Raw genomic sequence first — 18,269 nt, 5'->3', positions numbered from 1 at the left:
ACTGACCTCCCGGTCGCGACCGGCTGCGACAGAGCCTGGGCGTGAACCTAGAGTGTCTGGTGGCACACTGCGATGCAGTGCCCTAGACCACTGCACCACCCGGGAGGCCCTGACATGTCATTCAACACAATTCTGCTCACCTCCTTCTTCATTTGGGAGTAGGGCTGGTTCAGGGGGATGGGGAGACAGGTCTGCTGAGCCTAAAGCTGCATCTGTTGGGCCTGGCACCAGGCAGGGGCAGGGGCAGGAACAACTGATTTAGTATGAATAGCTTGCTAAAAGTTTGCCTGCACTGATTAAATGTCAGCTAAAAGATGAGCAAATGTACACACTCAGAATTTTCTGTGAAGATATTACGTAACTAATGTTAGGGAGCAAAAGTAACTATGGACTAAGTTAACAGGTTAATTTCCACCAATCCCGGACTACACCCACCTTCCTTTGTGAAAAATTGGGTGACATACTGTCACCCTTTCTTTTCTGTCTCCTGTCTTTCTTTTCTTTCTTTTCGTTTTTGGAAGGCAGATTTTTCTTTAGGAAGCTGAGACATGATGCACCACCAGCACACCTCACCCGCAATTCACTGCTGGCAAGTACCATTCCCGACAGGTTTGGGTGCAGGACCGAACCATTTCATGTAAATAGAGAGAGAGGGGGGGGGGGGGGGGGGGGGGGGGGGGGGGGGGGGGGGGGGGGGGGGGGGGGGGGGGGTTGGGCAATACAGAGGCTCTCTGGATGTTTACTTATTGCCAAAAGCAAGAAAGTAAAAATAAACCGTTCATTTTATTAGTACATTGTAAATAAAATATTATATTAATGATGATAGGTTAATAATTTAATATAGAAAATGTTTTACCTAGTGTTCTAATCATTTTTTAGGACCCCTGTCAGTCACAGGCCCTTAGAATCGTCCTAACCCCTCCCCCCCCCCCCCCTTGAAGGCACTGCGAGTGATTAAAAATAGACAATGCACAGGGCTTCCTGACTTCACACCACTCTGATCATCACACCAATCTTTTTTAAGTCATGACCATGGATCAGCTCAACATCTCCATCTCCAACATCACCTCAGGGAATCCTGGCAACGTTGTCTCCAGTACACTGATGGGACTGTGCTGCCTAGTGGGCCTCCCTGCAAATATCGCTGTCGTGGTGGTCATTCTGCGCCAGGTAAAAATAGATGATGTCACCCTGAAACTGATGCTGAATCTGGCTTGTTCTGACATCCTGTGTCTGGCCTCCCTCCCTGTGTGGATCTATTCCCTCCTGTGTGGTTGGAATCTTGGCCGTGGGCTTTGTAAGTTCTTCTCCTTCATGGTCTATTGCAGCCTATACATCAATATCATGACTGTAACTATGATGAGTGTGCAGCGCTACGTGTCGGTTCTCTACCCCCACCAGTGGGCCAGGCTGGGAAGGAGAGGTGAGAAGGTATTGATACCTGCACTATGGGGACTTGCATGCATCCTAACTGGGCCAGCTGTTGCAACAAGGAATACAGTGGTTACTGGTTCTCGTCTAAGTTGTCAAAGACACACTGAATCGGACTGGGAAATAGTGGCTGTTCTTTTACTTGAGACTTTGGTGGGTTTTGTTCTGGGTTCCATTCTGGTCACCTTTTATTTCTTACTTCACAAGCGAGTGAACCAGACAGCCCTCTTCAGCACCCAAAGGATGACCAGATTGGTCACTGGAATTACTGTGACCTTCATCATTCTCTGGGTTCCTGGTCATGTTGTTAACATTGTGGACATCTCAGCCACCTTACTGAAGTATTCACACCCTGTTACATCTGCTAAACTGAAGACCTTTGGGAAGTTGACACGGGACTTTGCAAAGTGCCTTACATTTGTTAACAGTTGTGTGGACCCCTTTCTGTATGCGTTTGCCTTTCAGAGAATTTGGCAGAGAAGACCAGCTAAGCGGGAGAAAGCAGACCCTGCTATTCAGATCTGTGTGTGATAATTCTGTCAATCATTTATGCTTTTTTGTGATTGTTATATTTTTATTTTATTTGAGGTGTGCATTTAAATCAGAGTGAGGGGGGCACCACGGCTTTGAAGCAAAGAGGTTACCTATATTGGGATAACGTTTAAAATGTTAACACTGTCAAAAAATGGCTTCATCATGATTTGCCAAAGACCAACAATGTTGGTAAAAGCAGAAACAGAATGAAATCTCAAAAAAATTATCACAAAGCAGCTTGAAGCAATCTTCAATGTCTCCTTTCAAACCATGTAAAGTTGGTCAGTACTCAAATGCATCAAGGCAACATAGTAACTGCAAAATTGAAAGCAAAATTATCAACTCGCTTTGCAGGAAGTGGGAGATAAGAGTAGGTGAGAACTTTCTTGTCAGTATCTGCAACATGACTGTCACGCCCTGACCATAGAGAGCCCTTGGTTCTTTATGGTGTAGTAGGTCAGGGCGTGACTAGGGGGTGTTCTAGTTCAATATTTCTATGTTGGTGTTTTGTATGGTTCCCAATTAGAGGCAGCTGGTAATCGTTGCCTCTAATTGGGGATCATATTTAGGTAGCCATTTTTCCCACCTGTGTTTGTGGGATATTGTTTGTGTGTGTGCTAGTTGCACCACTTATGTTACGTTTCGTTGCGTGTTTATTGTTTTTGTGGAAGCAACTCACGCTGCGCCTTGGTCCGTCTCTCCTCACGATCGTGACAATGACAGTCAGTGACATACCGTGATTATAGTAACATACTTTGTGAATAATGATCTCCCTTACAGCCACTATCATCTAACATGAAACAATAATATATTTTCACACACTTTACATCAACTTTCATTATTTATTCAGCCCTTTGGTTCCTAAGACCATAAAGTGACCATAATAATGTTGCGAAAAACGTGAAACATTGGCCTGGACATCTTCAAGTGGCTCAGTCTTTGATGCCCTTCATGGTACAGTGTGTTGGTGTAGGAGCAGGAATAAAGCTCTGACTGTCAGGCCCAAACACTTGAGACAGGCAAATAAAATATGCTTTTACTGCAGCTAGCAAAAAATATACTCTGACTTTAATGCACAGTTAACTTTTATGGGTGTTCTTTAAGAGAAAACATTACACCTTTTACAGCAATGAGGAAGGGATAAGGCCTTACTCAGTAAATATGAAAGATTGTTCTGCTCTGCAGATTTGAATTGAACTGTGAATTGAGTCCTGTCATAAAGGATCAAGTTAGTGTAACATATACAACTAGAATATTTTATTTTCCTACGAAATGCTTTCGTCAATTTTTGAAGCAACAGACAGAGGTGTACAATAAATAACACTATATCATATTAATAAATTGCTCTCCACAAATGCTATTGCTACTGATTGAGATCCGGGCTCTTCGCTGGCCATGGCAGAACACTGACATTCCTGTCTTGCAGGAAATCACGCACAGGACGAGCAGTATGGCTGGTGGCATTGTCATGCTGGAGGGTCTGGTCAGGATGAACCTGCAGGAAGGGTACCACATGAAGGAGGAGGATGTCTTCCCTGTAACGCACAGCGTTGAGATTGCCTGCAATGACAAGAAGCTCAGTTCGATGATGCTGTGACACACCGCCCCAGACCATGACGGACCCTCCACCTCCAAATAGATCCCGCTCCAGAGTACAGGCCTCTGTGTAACGCTCATTCCTTCGACGATAAACGGAAATCCAACCATCACCCCTGGTGAGACAAAACCGTGACTCGTCAGTGAAGAGAATTTTTTGCCAGTCCTTGTCTGGTCCAGCGACGGTGGGTTTGTGCCCATAGGCGACGTTGTTGCCGGTGATGTCTGGTGAGGACCTGCCTTACAACAGGTCTACAAGCCCTCAGTCCAGCCTCTCTCAGCCTATTGCGGACAGTCTGAGCACTAATTGTGCGTTCCTGGTGTAACTCAGGCAGTTGTTGTTGCCATCCTGTACCTGTGATGTTCGGATGTACCGATCCTGTGCAGGTGTTGTTACACGTGGTCTGCCACTGCGAGGATGATCAGCTGTCCGTCCTGTCTCCCTGTAGCGCTGTCTTAGGCGTCTCACAGTACGGATATTGCAATTTATTGCCCTGGCCACATCTGCAGTCCTCATACCTCCTTGTAGCATGCCTAAGGCACGTTCACGCAGATGAGCAGGGACCCTGGGCATCTTTCTTTTGGTGTTTTTCAGAGTCAGTAGAAAGGCCTCTTTAGTGTCCTAAGTTTTCATAACTGTGATCTTAATTGCCTACCGTCTGTAAGCTGTTAGTGCCTTAACGACCGTTCCACAGGTGCATGTTCATTAATTGTTTATGGTTCATTGAACAAGCATGGGAAACAGTGTTTAAACCCTTTACACTGAAGATCTGTGAAGTTATTTGGATTTTTACGAATTATCTTTGAAAGACAGGGTCCTGAAAAAGGGACTTTTTTTGATGTTGCTGATTTTACTTTTTCTTGCCACTGTATGTACAGTATATACTATAGTATTCACTGTAGTGTTTTTGCGGACATGACTGTAGTATTCACAGTCCCTGATTAGAGCGGAACAATAAAAAAATGCAGTGGAATTGGCTTTGAGGACCAGAGTTGAGTTTGATGGGTCTAGAGCGTCTACAGATGGACTATCCAAATGAAGTGTTAACCTACAATATACAGTGCCTTGCAAAAGTATTCATCCCCCTTGGCGTTTTTCCTATTTTGTTGCATTACAACCTGTAATTTAAATTTATTTTTATTTGGATTTCATGTAATGGACATACACCAAATAGTCCAAATTGATGAAGTGAAATGAAAAAAATTACTTGTTTAAAAAAATTATAAAAAATAAAAAACGGAAAAGTGGTACATGCATATGTCTTCACCCCCTTTGCTATGAAGCCCCTAAATAAGATCTGGTGCAATCAATTACGCTCAGAAGTCACATAATTAGTTATATAAAGTCCACTTGTGTGCAATCTAAGTGTCACATAGTCTCAGTAAATATACACCTGTTCTGAAAGAGTCCCAGAGTCTGCAACACCACTAAGCAAGGGGCACCACCAAGCAAGCAGCACCATGAAGATCAAGGAGCTCTCCAAGCAGGTCAGGGACAAAGTTGTGGAGAAGTACAGATCAGGGTTGGGTTCTAAAAAAATATCCTTAACTTTGAACATCCCACGGAGCACCATTAAATCCATTATTAAAACATTTAAAGAATATGGCAACACAACAAACCTGCCAAGAGAGGGTCGCCCACCAAAACTCACGGACCAGGCAAGGAGGGAATCAATCAGAGAGGCAACAAAGAGACCAAAGATAACCCTGAAGGAGCTGCAAAGCTCCACAGCAGAGATTGGAGTATCTGTCCATCGGACCACTTTAAGCTGTATACTCCACAGAGCTGGGCTTTACGGAAGAGTGGCCAGAAAAAAGACATTGCTTAAAGAAAAAAATGGCATGTGGGAGACTCCCCAAACATATGGAAGAAGGTACTCTGGTCAGATGAGACTAAAATGTAGCTTTTTGGCCATCAAGGAAAACGCTATGTCTGGCGCGAACCACACACCTCTCATCACCCGAGAACACCATCCCCACAGTGAAGCATGGTGGTGGCAGCATCATGCTGGCAGGGACTGGGAAACTGGTCAGAATTGAAGGAATGATGGATGGCGCTAAATACATGGAAATTCTTGATTAAAACATGTTTCCGTCTTCCAGAGATTTGAGACTGGGACGGAGGTTCACCTTCCAGCAGGACAATGACCCTAAGCATACTGCTAATGCAACACTCGTGTGGTTTAAGGGGAAACATTTAAATGTCTTGGAATGGCCTAGTCAAAGCCCAGACCTCAATCCAATTGAGAATCTGTGGTATGACTTAAAGATTGCTGTACACCAGCGGAACCCATCCGACTTGAAGGAGCTGAAGCAGTTTTGCCTTGAAGAATGGGCAAAAATCCCAGTGGCTAGATTATAGATTATAGTACCAAGTTTATAGAGACATACCCCAAGAGACTTGCAGCTGTAATTGCTGCAAAAGGTGGCTCTACAAAGTATTGACTTTGGGGGGTGAATAGTTATGCATGCTCAAGTTTTCAGTTTTTTTGTGTTATTTGTTGTTTGTTTCACAGTAAAAAATATGTTTTTCAAAGTGGTAGGCATGGTGTGTAAATCAAATGAAACAAACCCTCAAAAAATCTATTTTATTTACAGGTTGTAAGGCAACAAAATAGGAAAAATGCCAAGGGGGTGAATACTTTCGCAAGCCACTGTACTATAGTCATGTTTGCAAACACACTATAGTATACTACAGTCATGTATGTGAAAACACTACAGTAAATATTACACTAAATACTAAAGTAAAGTCAGAAAAAACACAACATTTTCCTTGCCAAAAAAACCTGATACCGATAACCGATATTTAAAATTTTTGCAGCCTTTTAAGCATTCTAGTACAGTTAAATAGTTAACACATGGACACAGTGGTTTAAGGCACTGCATCTGTGCAAGAGGCGTCACTACAGTCCCTGGTTCGAATCCATGCCGTATCACATCCAGCCGTGATTGGGAGTCCCATAGGGCGGCTCACAATTGGCCCAGCGTCGTCCGGGTTTGGCCAGGGTAGGCTGTCATTGTAAATGACAGAATTTGTTCTTAACTGACTTGCCTAGTTAAATAAATAAAGGTTACACACACACACACCACACTGACCAAAAAGGTATTTTGTTGGCATTTACGTATGTCCCCATTACCAGTAAAACATAATCAGAACCTATTTCTTTCACTTACTTGCTGTGCTGTTTGGTTGTTCATTTGCTCAGTTGTTTCATTCTCAACCAGGATTTCTATGGAACGCCGCTTGGGTCTTTGCGTGTCAAAAAAGATAAAAGATAGCTTTTTTTATGACCAGCACTGTAGGTGCGCAAGACAACTTTACCAGCATCATAACTTTACCAGCATCAACCCCCCCCCCCCCCCCCCCAGATGGCGGCCCTGAAGGCACTGCATGTGTTTAAAAATAGACAATGCACAGGGCAAGTGTGAAGTACAGTGAGCTTCCTGAATTCACACCACTCTGATCATCACACCAATCTCTCTCAAGTCATGACCATGGATCAGCTCAACATCTCCATCTCCAACATCACCTCAGGGAATCCTGGCAAAATTGTCTCCAGTACACTGATGGGACTGTGCTGCCTAGTGGGCCTCCCTGCAAATATCGCTGTCGTGGTGGTCATTCTGCGCCAGGTAAAAATAGATAATCTCACCCTGAAACTGATGCTGAATCTGGCTTGTTCTGACATCCTGTGTCTGGCCTCCCTCCCTGTGTGGATCTATTCCCTCCTGTGTGGTTGGAATCTTGGCCGTGGGCTTTGTAAGTTCTTCTCCTTCATGGTCTATTGCAGCCTATACATCAATATCATGACTGTAACTATGATGAGTGTGCAGCGCTATGTGTCGGTTCTGTACCCCCACCAGTGGGCCAGGCTGGGAAGGAGAGGTGAGAAGGTATTGCTACCTGCACTATGGGGACTTGCATGCATCCTAACTGGGCCTGCTGTTGCAACAAGGAATACAGTAGTTACTGGTTCTCGTCTAAGTTGTCAAAGACACACTGAATCGGACTGGGAAATAGTGGCTGTTCTTTTACTTGAGACTTTGGTGGGTTTTGTTCTGGCTTCCATTCTGGTCACCTTTAATTCTTACTTCACAAGCGAGTGAACCAGACAGCCCTCTTCAGCACCCAAAGGATGACCAGATTGGTCACTGGAATTACTCTGACCTTCATCATTCTCTGGGTTCCTGGTCATGTTGTTAACATTGTGGACATCTCAGCCACCTTACTGAAGTATTCACACCCTGTTACATCTGCTAAGCTGATGACCTTTGGGGAGTTGACTTGGAACTTTGCAAAGTGCCTTACATTTGTTAACAGTTGTGTGGACCCCTTTCTGTATGCGTTTGCCTTTCAGAGAATTTGGCAGAGAAGACCAGCTAAGCGGGAGAGAGCAGACACTGCTATTCAGACCTGTGTGTAATAATTATGTCAATCATTTATGCTTATTTGTGATTGTTATATTTTTATTTTATTTGAGGTGTGCATTTAAATCAGAGTGAGGGGGGCACCACGGCTTTGAAGCAAAGAGGTTACCTATATTGGGATAACGTTTAAAATGTTAACACTGTCAAAAAATGGCTTCATCATGATTTGCCAAAGACCAACAATGTTGGTAAAAGCAGAAACAGAATGAAATCTCTAAAAAATTATCACAAAGCAGCTTGAAGCAATCTTCATTGTCTCCTTTCAAACCATGCAAACTTGGTCAGCACTCAAATGCATCAAGGCAACATAGTAGCTGCAAAATTGAAAGCAAAATGATCAACTCGCTTTGCAGGAAGTGGGAGATAAGAGTAGGTGAGAACTTTCTTGTCAGTATCTGCAACATGACTGTCACGCCCTGACCATAGAGAGCCCTTGGTTCTTTATGGTGTAGTAGGTCAGGGCGTGACTAGGGGGTGTTCTAGTTCAATATTTCTATGTTGGTGTTTTGTATGGTTCCCAATTAGAGGCAGCTGGTAATCGTTGCCTCTAATTGGGAATCATATTTAGGTAGCCATTTTTCCCACCTGTGTTTGTGGGATATTGTTTGTGTGTGTGCTTGTTGCACCACTTATGTTACGTTTCGTTGCGTGTTTATTGTTTTTGTGGAAGTTTCACTTGAATAAATATGTGGAACCCAACTCACGCTGCGCCTTGGTCCGTCTCTCCTCACGATCGTGACAATGACAGTCAGTGACATACCGTGATTATAGTAACATACTTTGTGAATAATGATCTCCCTTACAGCCACTATCATCTAACATGAAACAATAATATATTTTCACACACTTTACATCAACTTTCATTATTTATTCAGCCCTTTGGTTCCTAAGACCATAAAGTGACCATAATAATGTTGCGAAAAACGTGAAACATTGGCCTGGACATCTTCATGTGGCTCAGTCTTTGATGCCCTTCATGGTAGTGTGTTGGTGTAGGAGCAGGAATAAAGCTCTGACTGTCAGGCCCAAACACTTGAGACAGGCAAATAAAATATGCTTTTACTGCAGCTAGCAAAAAATATACTCTGACTTTAATGCACAGTTAACTTTTATGGGTGTTCTTTAAGAGAAAACATTACACCTTTTACAACGATGAGGAAGGGATGAGGCCTTACTCAGTAAATATGAAAGATTGTTCTGCTCTGCAGATTTGAATTGAACTGTGAATTGAGTCCTGTCATAAAGGATCAAGTTAGTGTAACATATACAACTAGAATATTTTATTTTCCTACAAAATGCTTTTGTTTTGAAGCATCAGACAGAGGTGTACAATAAATTACACTGCATCATATTAATAAATTGCCCTCCACAAATGCTATTGCTACTGTCATTTCATACACCGGCCTGATTTAGATTGCAGACTATGTACTCTGCTCTAACTAATAATAACTAAAGCATACATGTACTGTATGTATGATGAGCATACTTCTCATGGTTTGAATATCATCCTTATTTATGAACTTCCTCGCTTCAGAACACTGAAACAACCATGACCTTTCTAAGCTTTTCTCAATCTATCAATCCCATTCTCCAGTCCAAGTGATGGAGCAGCTTTAGAACAGATTCTGAAGTAAATATAATGTACCGAGTCCTATGCAGAAATAATTCCTCTGCTTTTCTCAGTGTCTAACCCTCCTTTTTATGTCAAATTATGTTATTTTCCAGCTCCAGCAGTGAGATTGGTATGACTGCAGCTAAGCTAACATGAGTGGGAGTTACTAGTGGTGAGATTCAATACACATACAGTACCACCAGGCACGAATTGACACGCTTGAATAATCATGACATTTCTGTTGCAACTGCAGCCCAAATAAAAATAAATATGTTACACCAGGTTGTGATTATAAAGCCTTTTACAAATTTAGCTTATTTTCAATGATACAAGGCAAATTGTCTATAGTAGGGGTAATGCTCCACAAAATTCAAACATGATGAACCTAAGCAAATAAATCAACAGGATGGTTCCACAAGTTAATTTTTTGAAACTAGTATTGAGCTTCCAAAATCCCCTTGACAGAGTGACGGAACACATCAGCCAACGTCACACACGTTGAAAAAGTTCAATGCAGATTCACTGAACTGGATAGGCACACTCAAACCACGTGTAAAAACACATCAACATAAAATGTCATTTTAATAGAGTGAAGGAACTCATGACCACATTCACAAAAATACAGCGATCGGGCTTTCAAAAAGACCCGGACATCCTAGGACTTAGACAACAAAGTGTGCACTGGGATGCAACTCAAGTTTTGCATATCATGCCATTGATTAACTACAAATCAACAAATGTGGGCTGCCCCACAATGCTAATGCTATACGTAAAATGCTACATGCAAGGATTTCAGGTGGGTAACAGTTCAATGTTATTAACAGTAATAACGGTGTTGATAAGATCTGATACATCCCGTATAAATAGCTTGAAGCTAACAGAACAAGGTGTTGATAAGAGCTGATACATCCTGTATAAATAGCTTGAAGCTAACAGAACAAGGTGTTGATAAGAGCTGATACATCCTGTATAAATAGCTTGAAGCTAACAGAACAAGGTGTTGATAAGAGCTGATACATCCCGTATAAATAGCTTGAAGCTAACAGAACAAGGTGTTGATAAGAGCTGATACATCCTGTATAAATAGCTTGAAGCTAACAGAACAAGGTGTTGATAAGAGCTGATACATCCTGTATAAATAGCTTGAAGCTAACAGAACAAGGTGTTGATAAGAGCTGATACATCCTGTATAAATAGCTTGAAGCTAACAGAACAAGGTGTTGATAAGAGCTGATACATCCCGTATAAATAGCTTGAAGCTAACAGAACAAGGTGTTGATAAGAGCTGATACATCCCGTATAAATAGCTTGAAGCTAACAGAACAAGGTGTTGATAAGAGCTGGTACATCCTGTATAAATAGCTTGAAGCTAACAGAACAAGGTGTTGATAAGAGCTGATACATCCTGTATAAATAGCTTGAAGCTAACAGAACAAGGTGTTGATAAGAGCTGATACATCCTGTATAAATAGCTTGAAGCTAACAGAACAAGGTGTTGATAAGAGCTGATACATCCTGTATAAATAGCTTGAAGCTAACAGAACAAGGAGGGTATTGCTGGTGGAACAACAGTCAGAGCTGCTGACTAATTTAGCGTGTTGTTAGTAGTTCGACAAAGTAGAGTAGCGGTGGATTCCTCCACTCTGCTGAATGGGTTTAGTTTAGCTGACCGAGCAGGGGTCATCCTTGGAGGGCTTCACGTCTCCCTGAAGCAGCTGAATCATCACAGCCTTGGTCAGGTAACTGGAGGTGCCTCTCCTGCCCATCGGCGGTGTCTTATAGAACTCCTCCATGTCATCCTGTGGACAACAATGTTGTTTCATTGTAAACTAGCAGTACTGTTATATACAGTGCGAACTGTCAAAAGTTGTTTAACCAAAGCACTGCTTTTCAGCAATGACATGCATAGTGAACAATTATACCGATTGGAAATATATGATATGCATTACAAGTAAACAAGTGACACAATTATTTCCATCCTTAACATTCAGTGTTAATTAAGTAGACTGACCAGAAAAATTATCACCAAAGCTCCGAAGGTATCCTCACCTCGAATATGAGGTCTGCTTCTACTTAGCGGAGATAACTTGTACTGTACATCATTGTGGAAGTACAACAGCTTAGCTCGCATTCTACATGAACTCCACTGTTACACAAGGTTTTTGTGTCTGACCCAACCTCAGATCCTGTGAGCCCAGTGGACAGGGTAGGGCGGAGCATAGCACCTACCTGTTTCTTCGTCCCCTCCTGACTCCTGTCCTTCTGGAAGTCATGGAAGGCCTCCTTCACCAGAACATCCAGGTCCACCTTCTCCGAGAACTCCAGCTCCGGGTTTCTCTCCAACACTATGGACACCACCATCAGCAGCTGCAACCATGGAGATTAGGACATGTAAGAAAATAGAGCCATGAGAAAGTGTGTACAATTAGGATTTTTGTATTGTTAACCCAATGTGTAGCGGAAGCGTTGTTAGATGAAATGTGTGGATGAGATAGTCAATCGAGCATCCTGTTTGACCAATAGCAGTGTACGGAAAACATGCAGCTGTAAATTACAGTGAAATCTGATTGGCCCTTACCTCTACTACTATCTGCCTGTACTCAGGCAGCACAATGTCCTTCAGTGTGTCTTCCACCAGCAGAGAAAAGTTCATCTCATACATGGTCATGTCAGACAGAGTAGGTTGCTGCAATGGAAGGAAAGTGGGAGATTTTAACAGTAATGCTTTAGGCAAGAACACCCCAATGACCAATTACTACCAAAAATACTAACTCACATACTCAAATAAACAGACATTTATTTAATAGTGGATATATGCAATGCAATGGGGATCTGTTGTATTCAAACCATCATTTTGAATCAACTGCTGTGCCAAGCAGCCTACTGTATTTCAAATATGCAGTCTTTTTGGGCATTTCAACACTGTCAAGGGGTCTATAGTGTGGTCCTTCAGAGATGTGATTAAATGTGGAGTTTGAGGATGTAAACAAAGAAGGATTATTATGTCACTGTTGCAATTACCAACACTACCTGTGGGAGATGGATCCCTGCCACTACGATGCCGTTACAAGTTCTCTCCAAAATCTGCCACACTCGGTCATAGAAGCCATGGGGAGTCCTGTTGAGGGAACCATCGATCTGACGCCTGTTGATCCAGGACCTGGTATGGGTAACGATAAGGGAAATTAATAAAATTGAATAAAAAATGTGTGTGTGTGTTTGTGAGTGTTTACCTGCCGTGCTGTTGTGGCTGAAGGACGTCCAGCAGCAGCTGTTTAACATCGCTGGGGGACATCTGGTAAATGTCCTGGGGTGGCATGTCTCCTGCTCGGATCTCCAACTCATGCTTCATGGCCTGGACGATCCACCTACATCAATACCAGCGGAATACGAAGCAAAAACAATGCATCTCATAACCACAGATGGCTATCCTCAAACAGACAACTTGAGAGACAAACAGAATAACAACCACCCAGCTGTAGGATCAGAATGGCCATGGCTACAGCCTGCCTAGCTCTATTCCTCCCGGGCTCTATTCGTACCCGACGCGGATCTTGAGCATGCCGCTGAACAGCTCGGGGGTGTTGGAGATGATCCAGCCGACGTGGATGACCAGCTCCTGCTGCAGCACGGCCTCCCTCTCCCCGTAGCACTTGCTGTAGAGGATGCCCTTGATGACCCCAGGTGAGAGGGGATTGGAGATCACCTCCTCCTCATGCCCAAACAGTCCCAGCGTTACCTGGCAACAGAGCACAGCCCAGCCAGCATCAGAAAAATGTCAGTTCTGTTATTGTTTAGTGGGGATTATTTTACTAAGAGGACAGAGTGATGAACCAGGAAGATGGACGTGTTTACATCATGGATAACAAATAGTCAAAAAGGTTCAAATAACTTAGATTATATTTTATATTATGGGTGACATCACTCTACCTATAAGCTTTTTGACTGACCAGATAGGGTGCAATATTATATAGAAATGCTGATGTCTCCGTGTCCCCTTTGCTTAAACTATCTATCCATCTTGCCACTGTAAAACTGCCCCCCCCCCCCCCCCCCCCCCCCCACAGAGTAGAACATGAAAGGGACAAAAGATAATAACCAAGATTATCTTGTGATATTTCTTATTTTCAAAGCATAAAGGCCACATGAAAATGACACCTGGGTAATCATTATTCTTCCCAAACAAGATATGCTTTAATATCCCTTTGAAAAATAGCGCCTTAAAACTAATGGTTGCAGACTGATGTTCTCAAGTTAGATGGCAAATCACAGTTTTTAAATCTGTACCTCATTTCTATTACTACTAAGTGTAATCTAAACATGTCCAACCTTACTTAACACATTCAAACAACAGCAGATATTCTCTAAACTCGAGTCCTCGTATGCAAAAATCAAGGAAGATTCTACGTAGATCATGTAAGCAGACACCTGACTCCATTTAAAAATCAGCTTTCTCATCTTGTCCAGAATAATTTCCCCTCTACGATGCAATCTATATGCAGATTCACACCTCGAGGTACTTCAAAGCAAAGAACCGCCCAAAACTCTCTGTGTAATATTTAAGAGAAAAAAGTACAATGATAAAACATTGGCCAAGGCAGCTCACTTCATATAAATCCAAGGGAAAGGGGAGCTTACAGTATATTAGGTCATAGGTCAGGTCACAGCATACATAGAGCCTGTTAAACACAGGCTACTTTACGTAACACAATAGCAGCCTTGCTACAGGGCTAAAGCACAGTGAGGTAGCTGGGAAATATGAAGCGTGCAACTGCAATAACACTAAGCATTTCCTATAGGACAAAAGCATGCGGAGCTCACTGTCAACTGAACGTTCCTAATACTTTCAAAATTGACATAATTTCATCCAATTCATTGATAAATCAGTGAACATAAAGTCTGTGTTCGAAATAGGCATCTGACTTGAGAAAAGAAAACATGGTTCAACTGAAAAATTGGCCCCCATTTTCAAATGTCCACTTACCTGCTTCCCATGCACTAAAACACTAGTAATACTTGGGGCAATGCTGTCCACTAGCTTAGTTATCACACTGGCTGCGATTCGTACAACTCCCCTGGTGAACAAAACACAAGGAGATCCTTAATAGGGTCAACACTATATGTGTCAATACGTTAACTCTACAGTAGGAACAGTTCATAATGGCTGACTGCAATAACAATGTAGTCTGCTGTGTTCTCTATCATAAGAACCATACATACAGTATAACCATGACATTAAGGCTGATGGGCTGTAAAGTGAGTTGAGGCACATTACTGAAGGTGCAATTAACATAATGAAGTTCTAAAACAAAGCTGTAAAATCATGTGCGTGGCATGTCCCACTCATGTCCACCAGCGTGTCTATACAGTACAAAGAGCCTTGTTATGCTACTGTTTTACAGGTCCATGTTTTTATTATTATTGCTAAGCAAATGAAAAACAAATCGAAATCAACTCTGGATTTCATCTCCAGATTGTCAAATAAATGATCATCATTGCAATTCTGCACATGGAAAAACCCAAATCTACAAACTTCTTTCCTGGTACAGAAGGACTTTTGTATAAATAACTAAATGGCGGACTGATCAAAACACAAGATGCTGTCCCCATAGAATGGAAAGCTATTAGCATGGTGGGTGCTTCCCTCTGGGAGATCTAGCCTAGCAGAACAGGCAGTGGTTCCAAAGGAAGATTCCACTGCATGAATTCAGCTCTGGCTCTTGACATTGTTTCCCGCCTATTCAATTTCACTATTAGATTAAAAAATATATTTTATTTAGGGGGTGGGGGGGCAGACATATTTGAATGTTCACTAATTTACGATTGCATTATTCGCTAGAGTGACTGTGCAATGCGTCTCCTCCTGCTTGCTGGGTTCCTGTGAGGAAAAAGCAACAGGCATTGGCTGTAGTTATGGTACATACGCTCCCCTCCGTATTTATTTGGACAGTAAGCGAACACTAAAATGTGTCTCTATACTCCAGCATTTTGGATATGTGATCAAATGTTTTATATGAGGCGACAGTACAGAATGTCACCGTTTATTTGAGGGTATTTTCATAGAAATCAGTTTTTACCGTTTAGAAATTAAAGCACTTTATGTATCTAGTCCCCCCATTTGGACATATTCACTTAGTGTATTAAACTAGTCAAAAGTGTAGTATTTGGTCGCTATTTTCCTAACATGCAATGATTACATCAAGCTAGTAACTCTACAAACTTGTTGGAAGCATTTGCAGTTCTTTGGGGTTGTGCCCAATATAAATAAATGGTAAATAATGTAGTGTGTCATTTTGGAGTCACTTTTATTGTAAATAAGAATATAAATGTTTCTGAACACTTCTACATTAATATGGACGCTATCATCATTACGGATAATCCTGAATGAATCGTGAATAATGACGAGTGAGAAAGTTAGAGGTATGATCTTTGTGCATCTGCAACTTTTTTTTTTTAATACACTACTAGTGAATTTGTCCAAATACTTATGACACCTTCAAAATGGGGGGACTAGATGCACTATATATACACAAAAGTATGTGGACACCCCTTCAAATTAGTGGATTCGGCTATTTCAGCCACACCCATTGCTGATAGGTGTATAAAATCAAGCACACAGCCATGCAATCTCCATAGACAAACATTGCCAGTAGAATGGCCTTACTGAAGAGCTGAGTGACTTTCAACATGGCACCGTCATAGAATGCCACCTTTCCAACAAGTCAATTCGTCAAATTTCTGCCCTGCTAGAGCTGCCCCGGTCAACTGTAAGTGCTGTTATTGTGAAGTGGAAACGTCTAGGAGCAACTACGACTCAGCCGCGAAGTAGTAGGCCACACAAGCTCACAGAACGAGACTGCCGGGTGCTGAAGTGCATACAAATCATCTGTCCTCAGTTGCAACACTCAATAGCGAGTTCCAAACTGCCTCTGAAAGCAACGTCAGCACAAGAACGGTTCGTCGGGAGCTTCATGAAATGGGTTTCCATGGCCGAGCAGCCGCACACAAGCCTAAGATCACCATGTGCAATGCCAATCGTCGGCTGGAGTGGTGTAAAGCTTGCAGCCATTGGACTTTGGCGCGGAGGAAACGCGTTCTCTGGAGTGATGAATCACACTCCACCATCTGGCAGTCCGGTGGACAAATCTGGGTTTGCAGATGCCAGGAGAACGCCACCTGCCCCAATGCATAGTGCCAACTGTGAAGTTTGGTCGAGGAGGAATAATGGTCTGGGGCTGTTTTTCATGGTTCGGGTTAGGCCCCTTAGATCCAGTGAAAGGAAATCTTAACACTATAGCATACAATGACATTCTAGACGATTCTGTGCTTCCAACAGTTTGGGGAAGGCCCTTTCCTATTTCAACATGACAATGCCCCCGCGCACAAAGCGAGGTCCATACAGAAATGGATTGATGAGATCGGTGTGGAAGAACTTGAGTGACCTGCACAGAGCCCTGACCTCAACTCCATCGAACACAGTTGGGATAAATTGGAACACCGACTGCGAGCCAGGCCTAATCGCCCAACATCAGTGCCCGACCTCACGAATGCTCTTGTGGCTGAATGGAAGCCCCCACAGCAATGTTCCAACATCTAGTGGAAAGCCTTCCCAGAAGAGTGGAGGCTGTTGTAGCAGCAAAGGAGGGACGAACTACATATTAATGCCCTTGATTTTGGAATGAGATGTTTGACAAGCAGGTGTCCATATACTTTTGGTCATGTAGTGTACATAGTGCTTTCATTTCTAAACGGTAACAGATACGTAAGAAAATACCCTCAAATAAAAGGTGACATTCTGTACTGTTGTCTCATATGACACATATTGATCTCACATCCAAAATTCTGGAGCACAGAGACAAATTAAATGTTCTAGCTTCACTGTCCAAATAAATACGGAGGTGAGTGTACATGGCAGCATACGGGGTTGCTTAGCCATACACGTCAACTTAAAAATAAAATAAATATCAATAGAATCAAAATAAAATGGAGAACAGTGTTTTAAACTTCAGGTGGATTGTAGGTTTTAGTAAAACCCAGATTTCCTAAAAAAAAAGTGTACTTTCATCGTATCGACAACATCAATGCTCATGGTGTGATGATGTTAAACCATTGATGTTGTGTAATATAAAGGAACTTATTTCAAGCTCCACTTATTAACCCATGTTAAATAAATGAGAAAGGAAATTGGACCAAGTATTGATGTGGTTCCAGAGCAAGGTGGAGCCTGGCCTATAGGCTGTTCTACTCTCTGACTCTCAGGTCCCTCTGCAATTATGTTCAATCTTAGCGCTGAGCAATATAAAAACTCACGACCAGCTCCCTTGACACAGCCAAACCACAACAACGGCAAGAACAAAAAGGCCAACGGAGCATGTGAACGTGAAATTGACCGTCCATAGAGAGCAAGTGGACAGTGCTGCAGAGGGAAGTAGTGCATGAGTGAAGCATAGCACTCACAGTTAATGGTACACGCTGTGCACAGTGACTGACTGGCTAGCTGAGCTAATACAGTACCCATGCTACACAGACTCTACACATCAACTCTACTCCATTACCTGCTTGCCATGGACCACCAGTGTGGTGATATGAGGGGCTATAGAACTGGCAAACTTCATGATAACGGCCGCAGCGTAACGCACCGCCAGCCTACATCCATAGAAATATGTAT

At 42.6% G+C, this 18,269-nt stretch overlaps 1 protein-coding gene across 3 annotated transcripts in view; it reads right to left on the bottom strand.

Annotated features, from left to right (window-relative positions):
- Positions 1–10,164: 10,164 nt before the first annotated feature.
- The window catches only part of LOC120025381 (phosphorylase b kinase regulatory subunit beta-like), a 66,663-nt gene continuing 58,558 nt past the window's right edge, over positions 10,165–18,269 (bottom strand). For 2 of the 3 annotated variants that reach the window (XM_038969929.1, XM_038969927.1), the window contains 7 exons: positions 14,586–14,676; positions 13,144–13,340; positions 12,835–12,969; positions 12,632–12,761; positions 12,180–12,287; positions 11,831–11,968; positions 10,165–11,400 (listed from right to left, as the gene is read on the bottom strand). In XM_038969929.1, coding sequence (XP_038825857.1) covers positions 11,263–11,400; positions 11,831–11,968; positions 12,180–12,287; positions 12,632–12,761; positions 12,835–12,969; positions 13,144–13,340; positions 14,586–14,676 — 937 coding nt within the window. In that variant the 3' untranslated portion in view covers positions 10,165–11,262. Of the gene's footprint in view, positions 11,401–11,830; positions 11,969–12,179; positions 12,288–12,631; positions 12,762–12,834; positions 12,970–13,143; positions 13,341–14,585; positions 14,677–18,156; positions 18,248–18,269 lie in introns of all 3 variants that reach the window. The other variant, XM_038969928.1, reaches the window with a different exon arrangement.

This window comes from Salvelinus namaycush, chromosome 30, assembly GCF_016432855.1.
Source record: "Salvelinus namaycush isolate Seneca chromosome 30, SaNama_1.0, whole genome shotgun sequence".
Taxonomy (NCBI): domain Eukaryota; kingdom Metazoa; phylum Chordata; class Actinopteri; order Salmoniformes; family Salmonidae; genus Salvelinus; species Salvelinus namaycush.
Note: the sequence above shows the minus strand (reverse complement) of the source record. Positions and strands in the feature narration are given on the sequence as shown.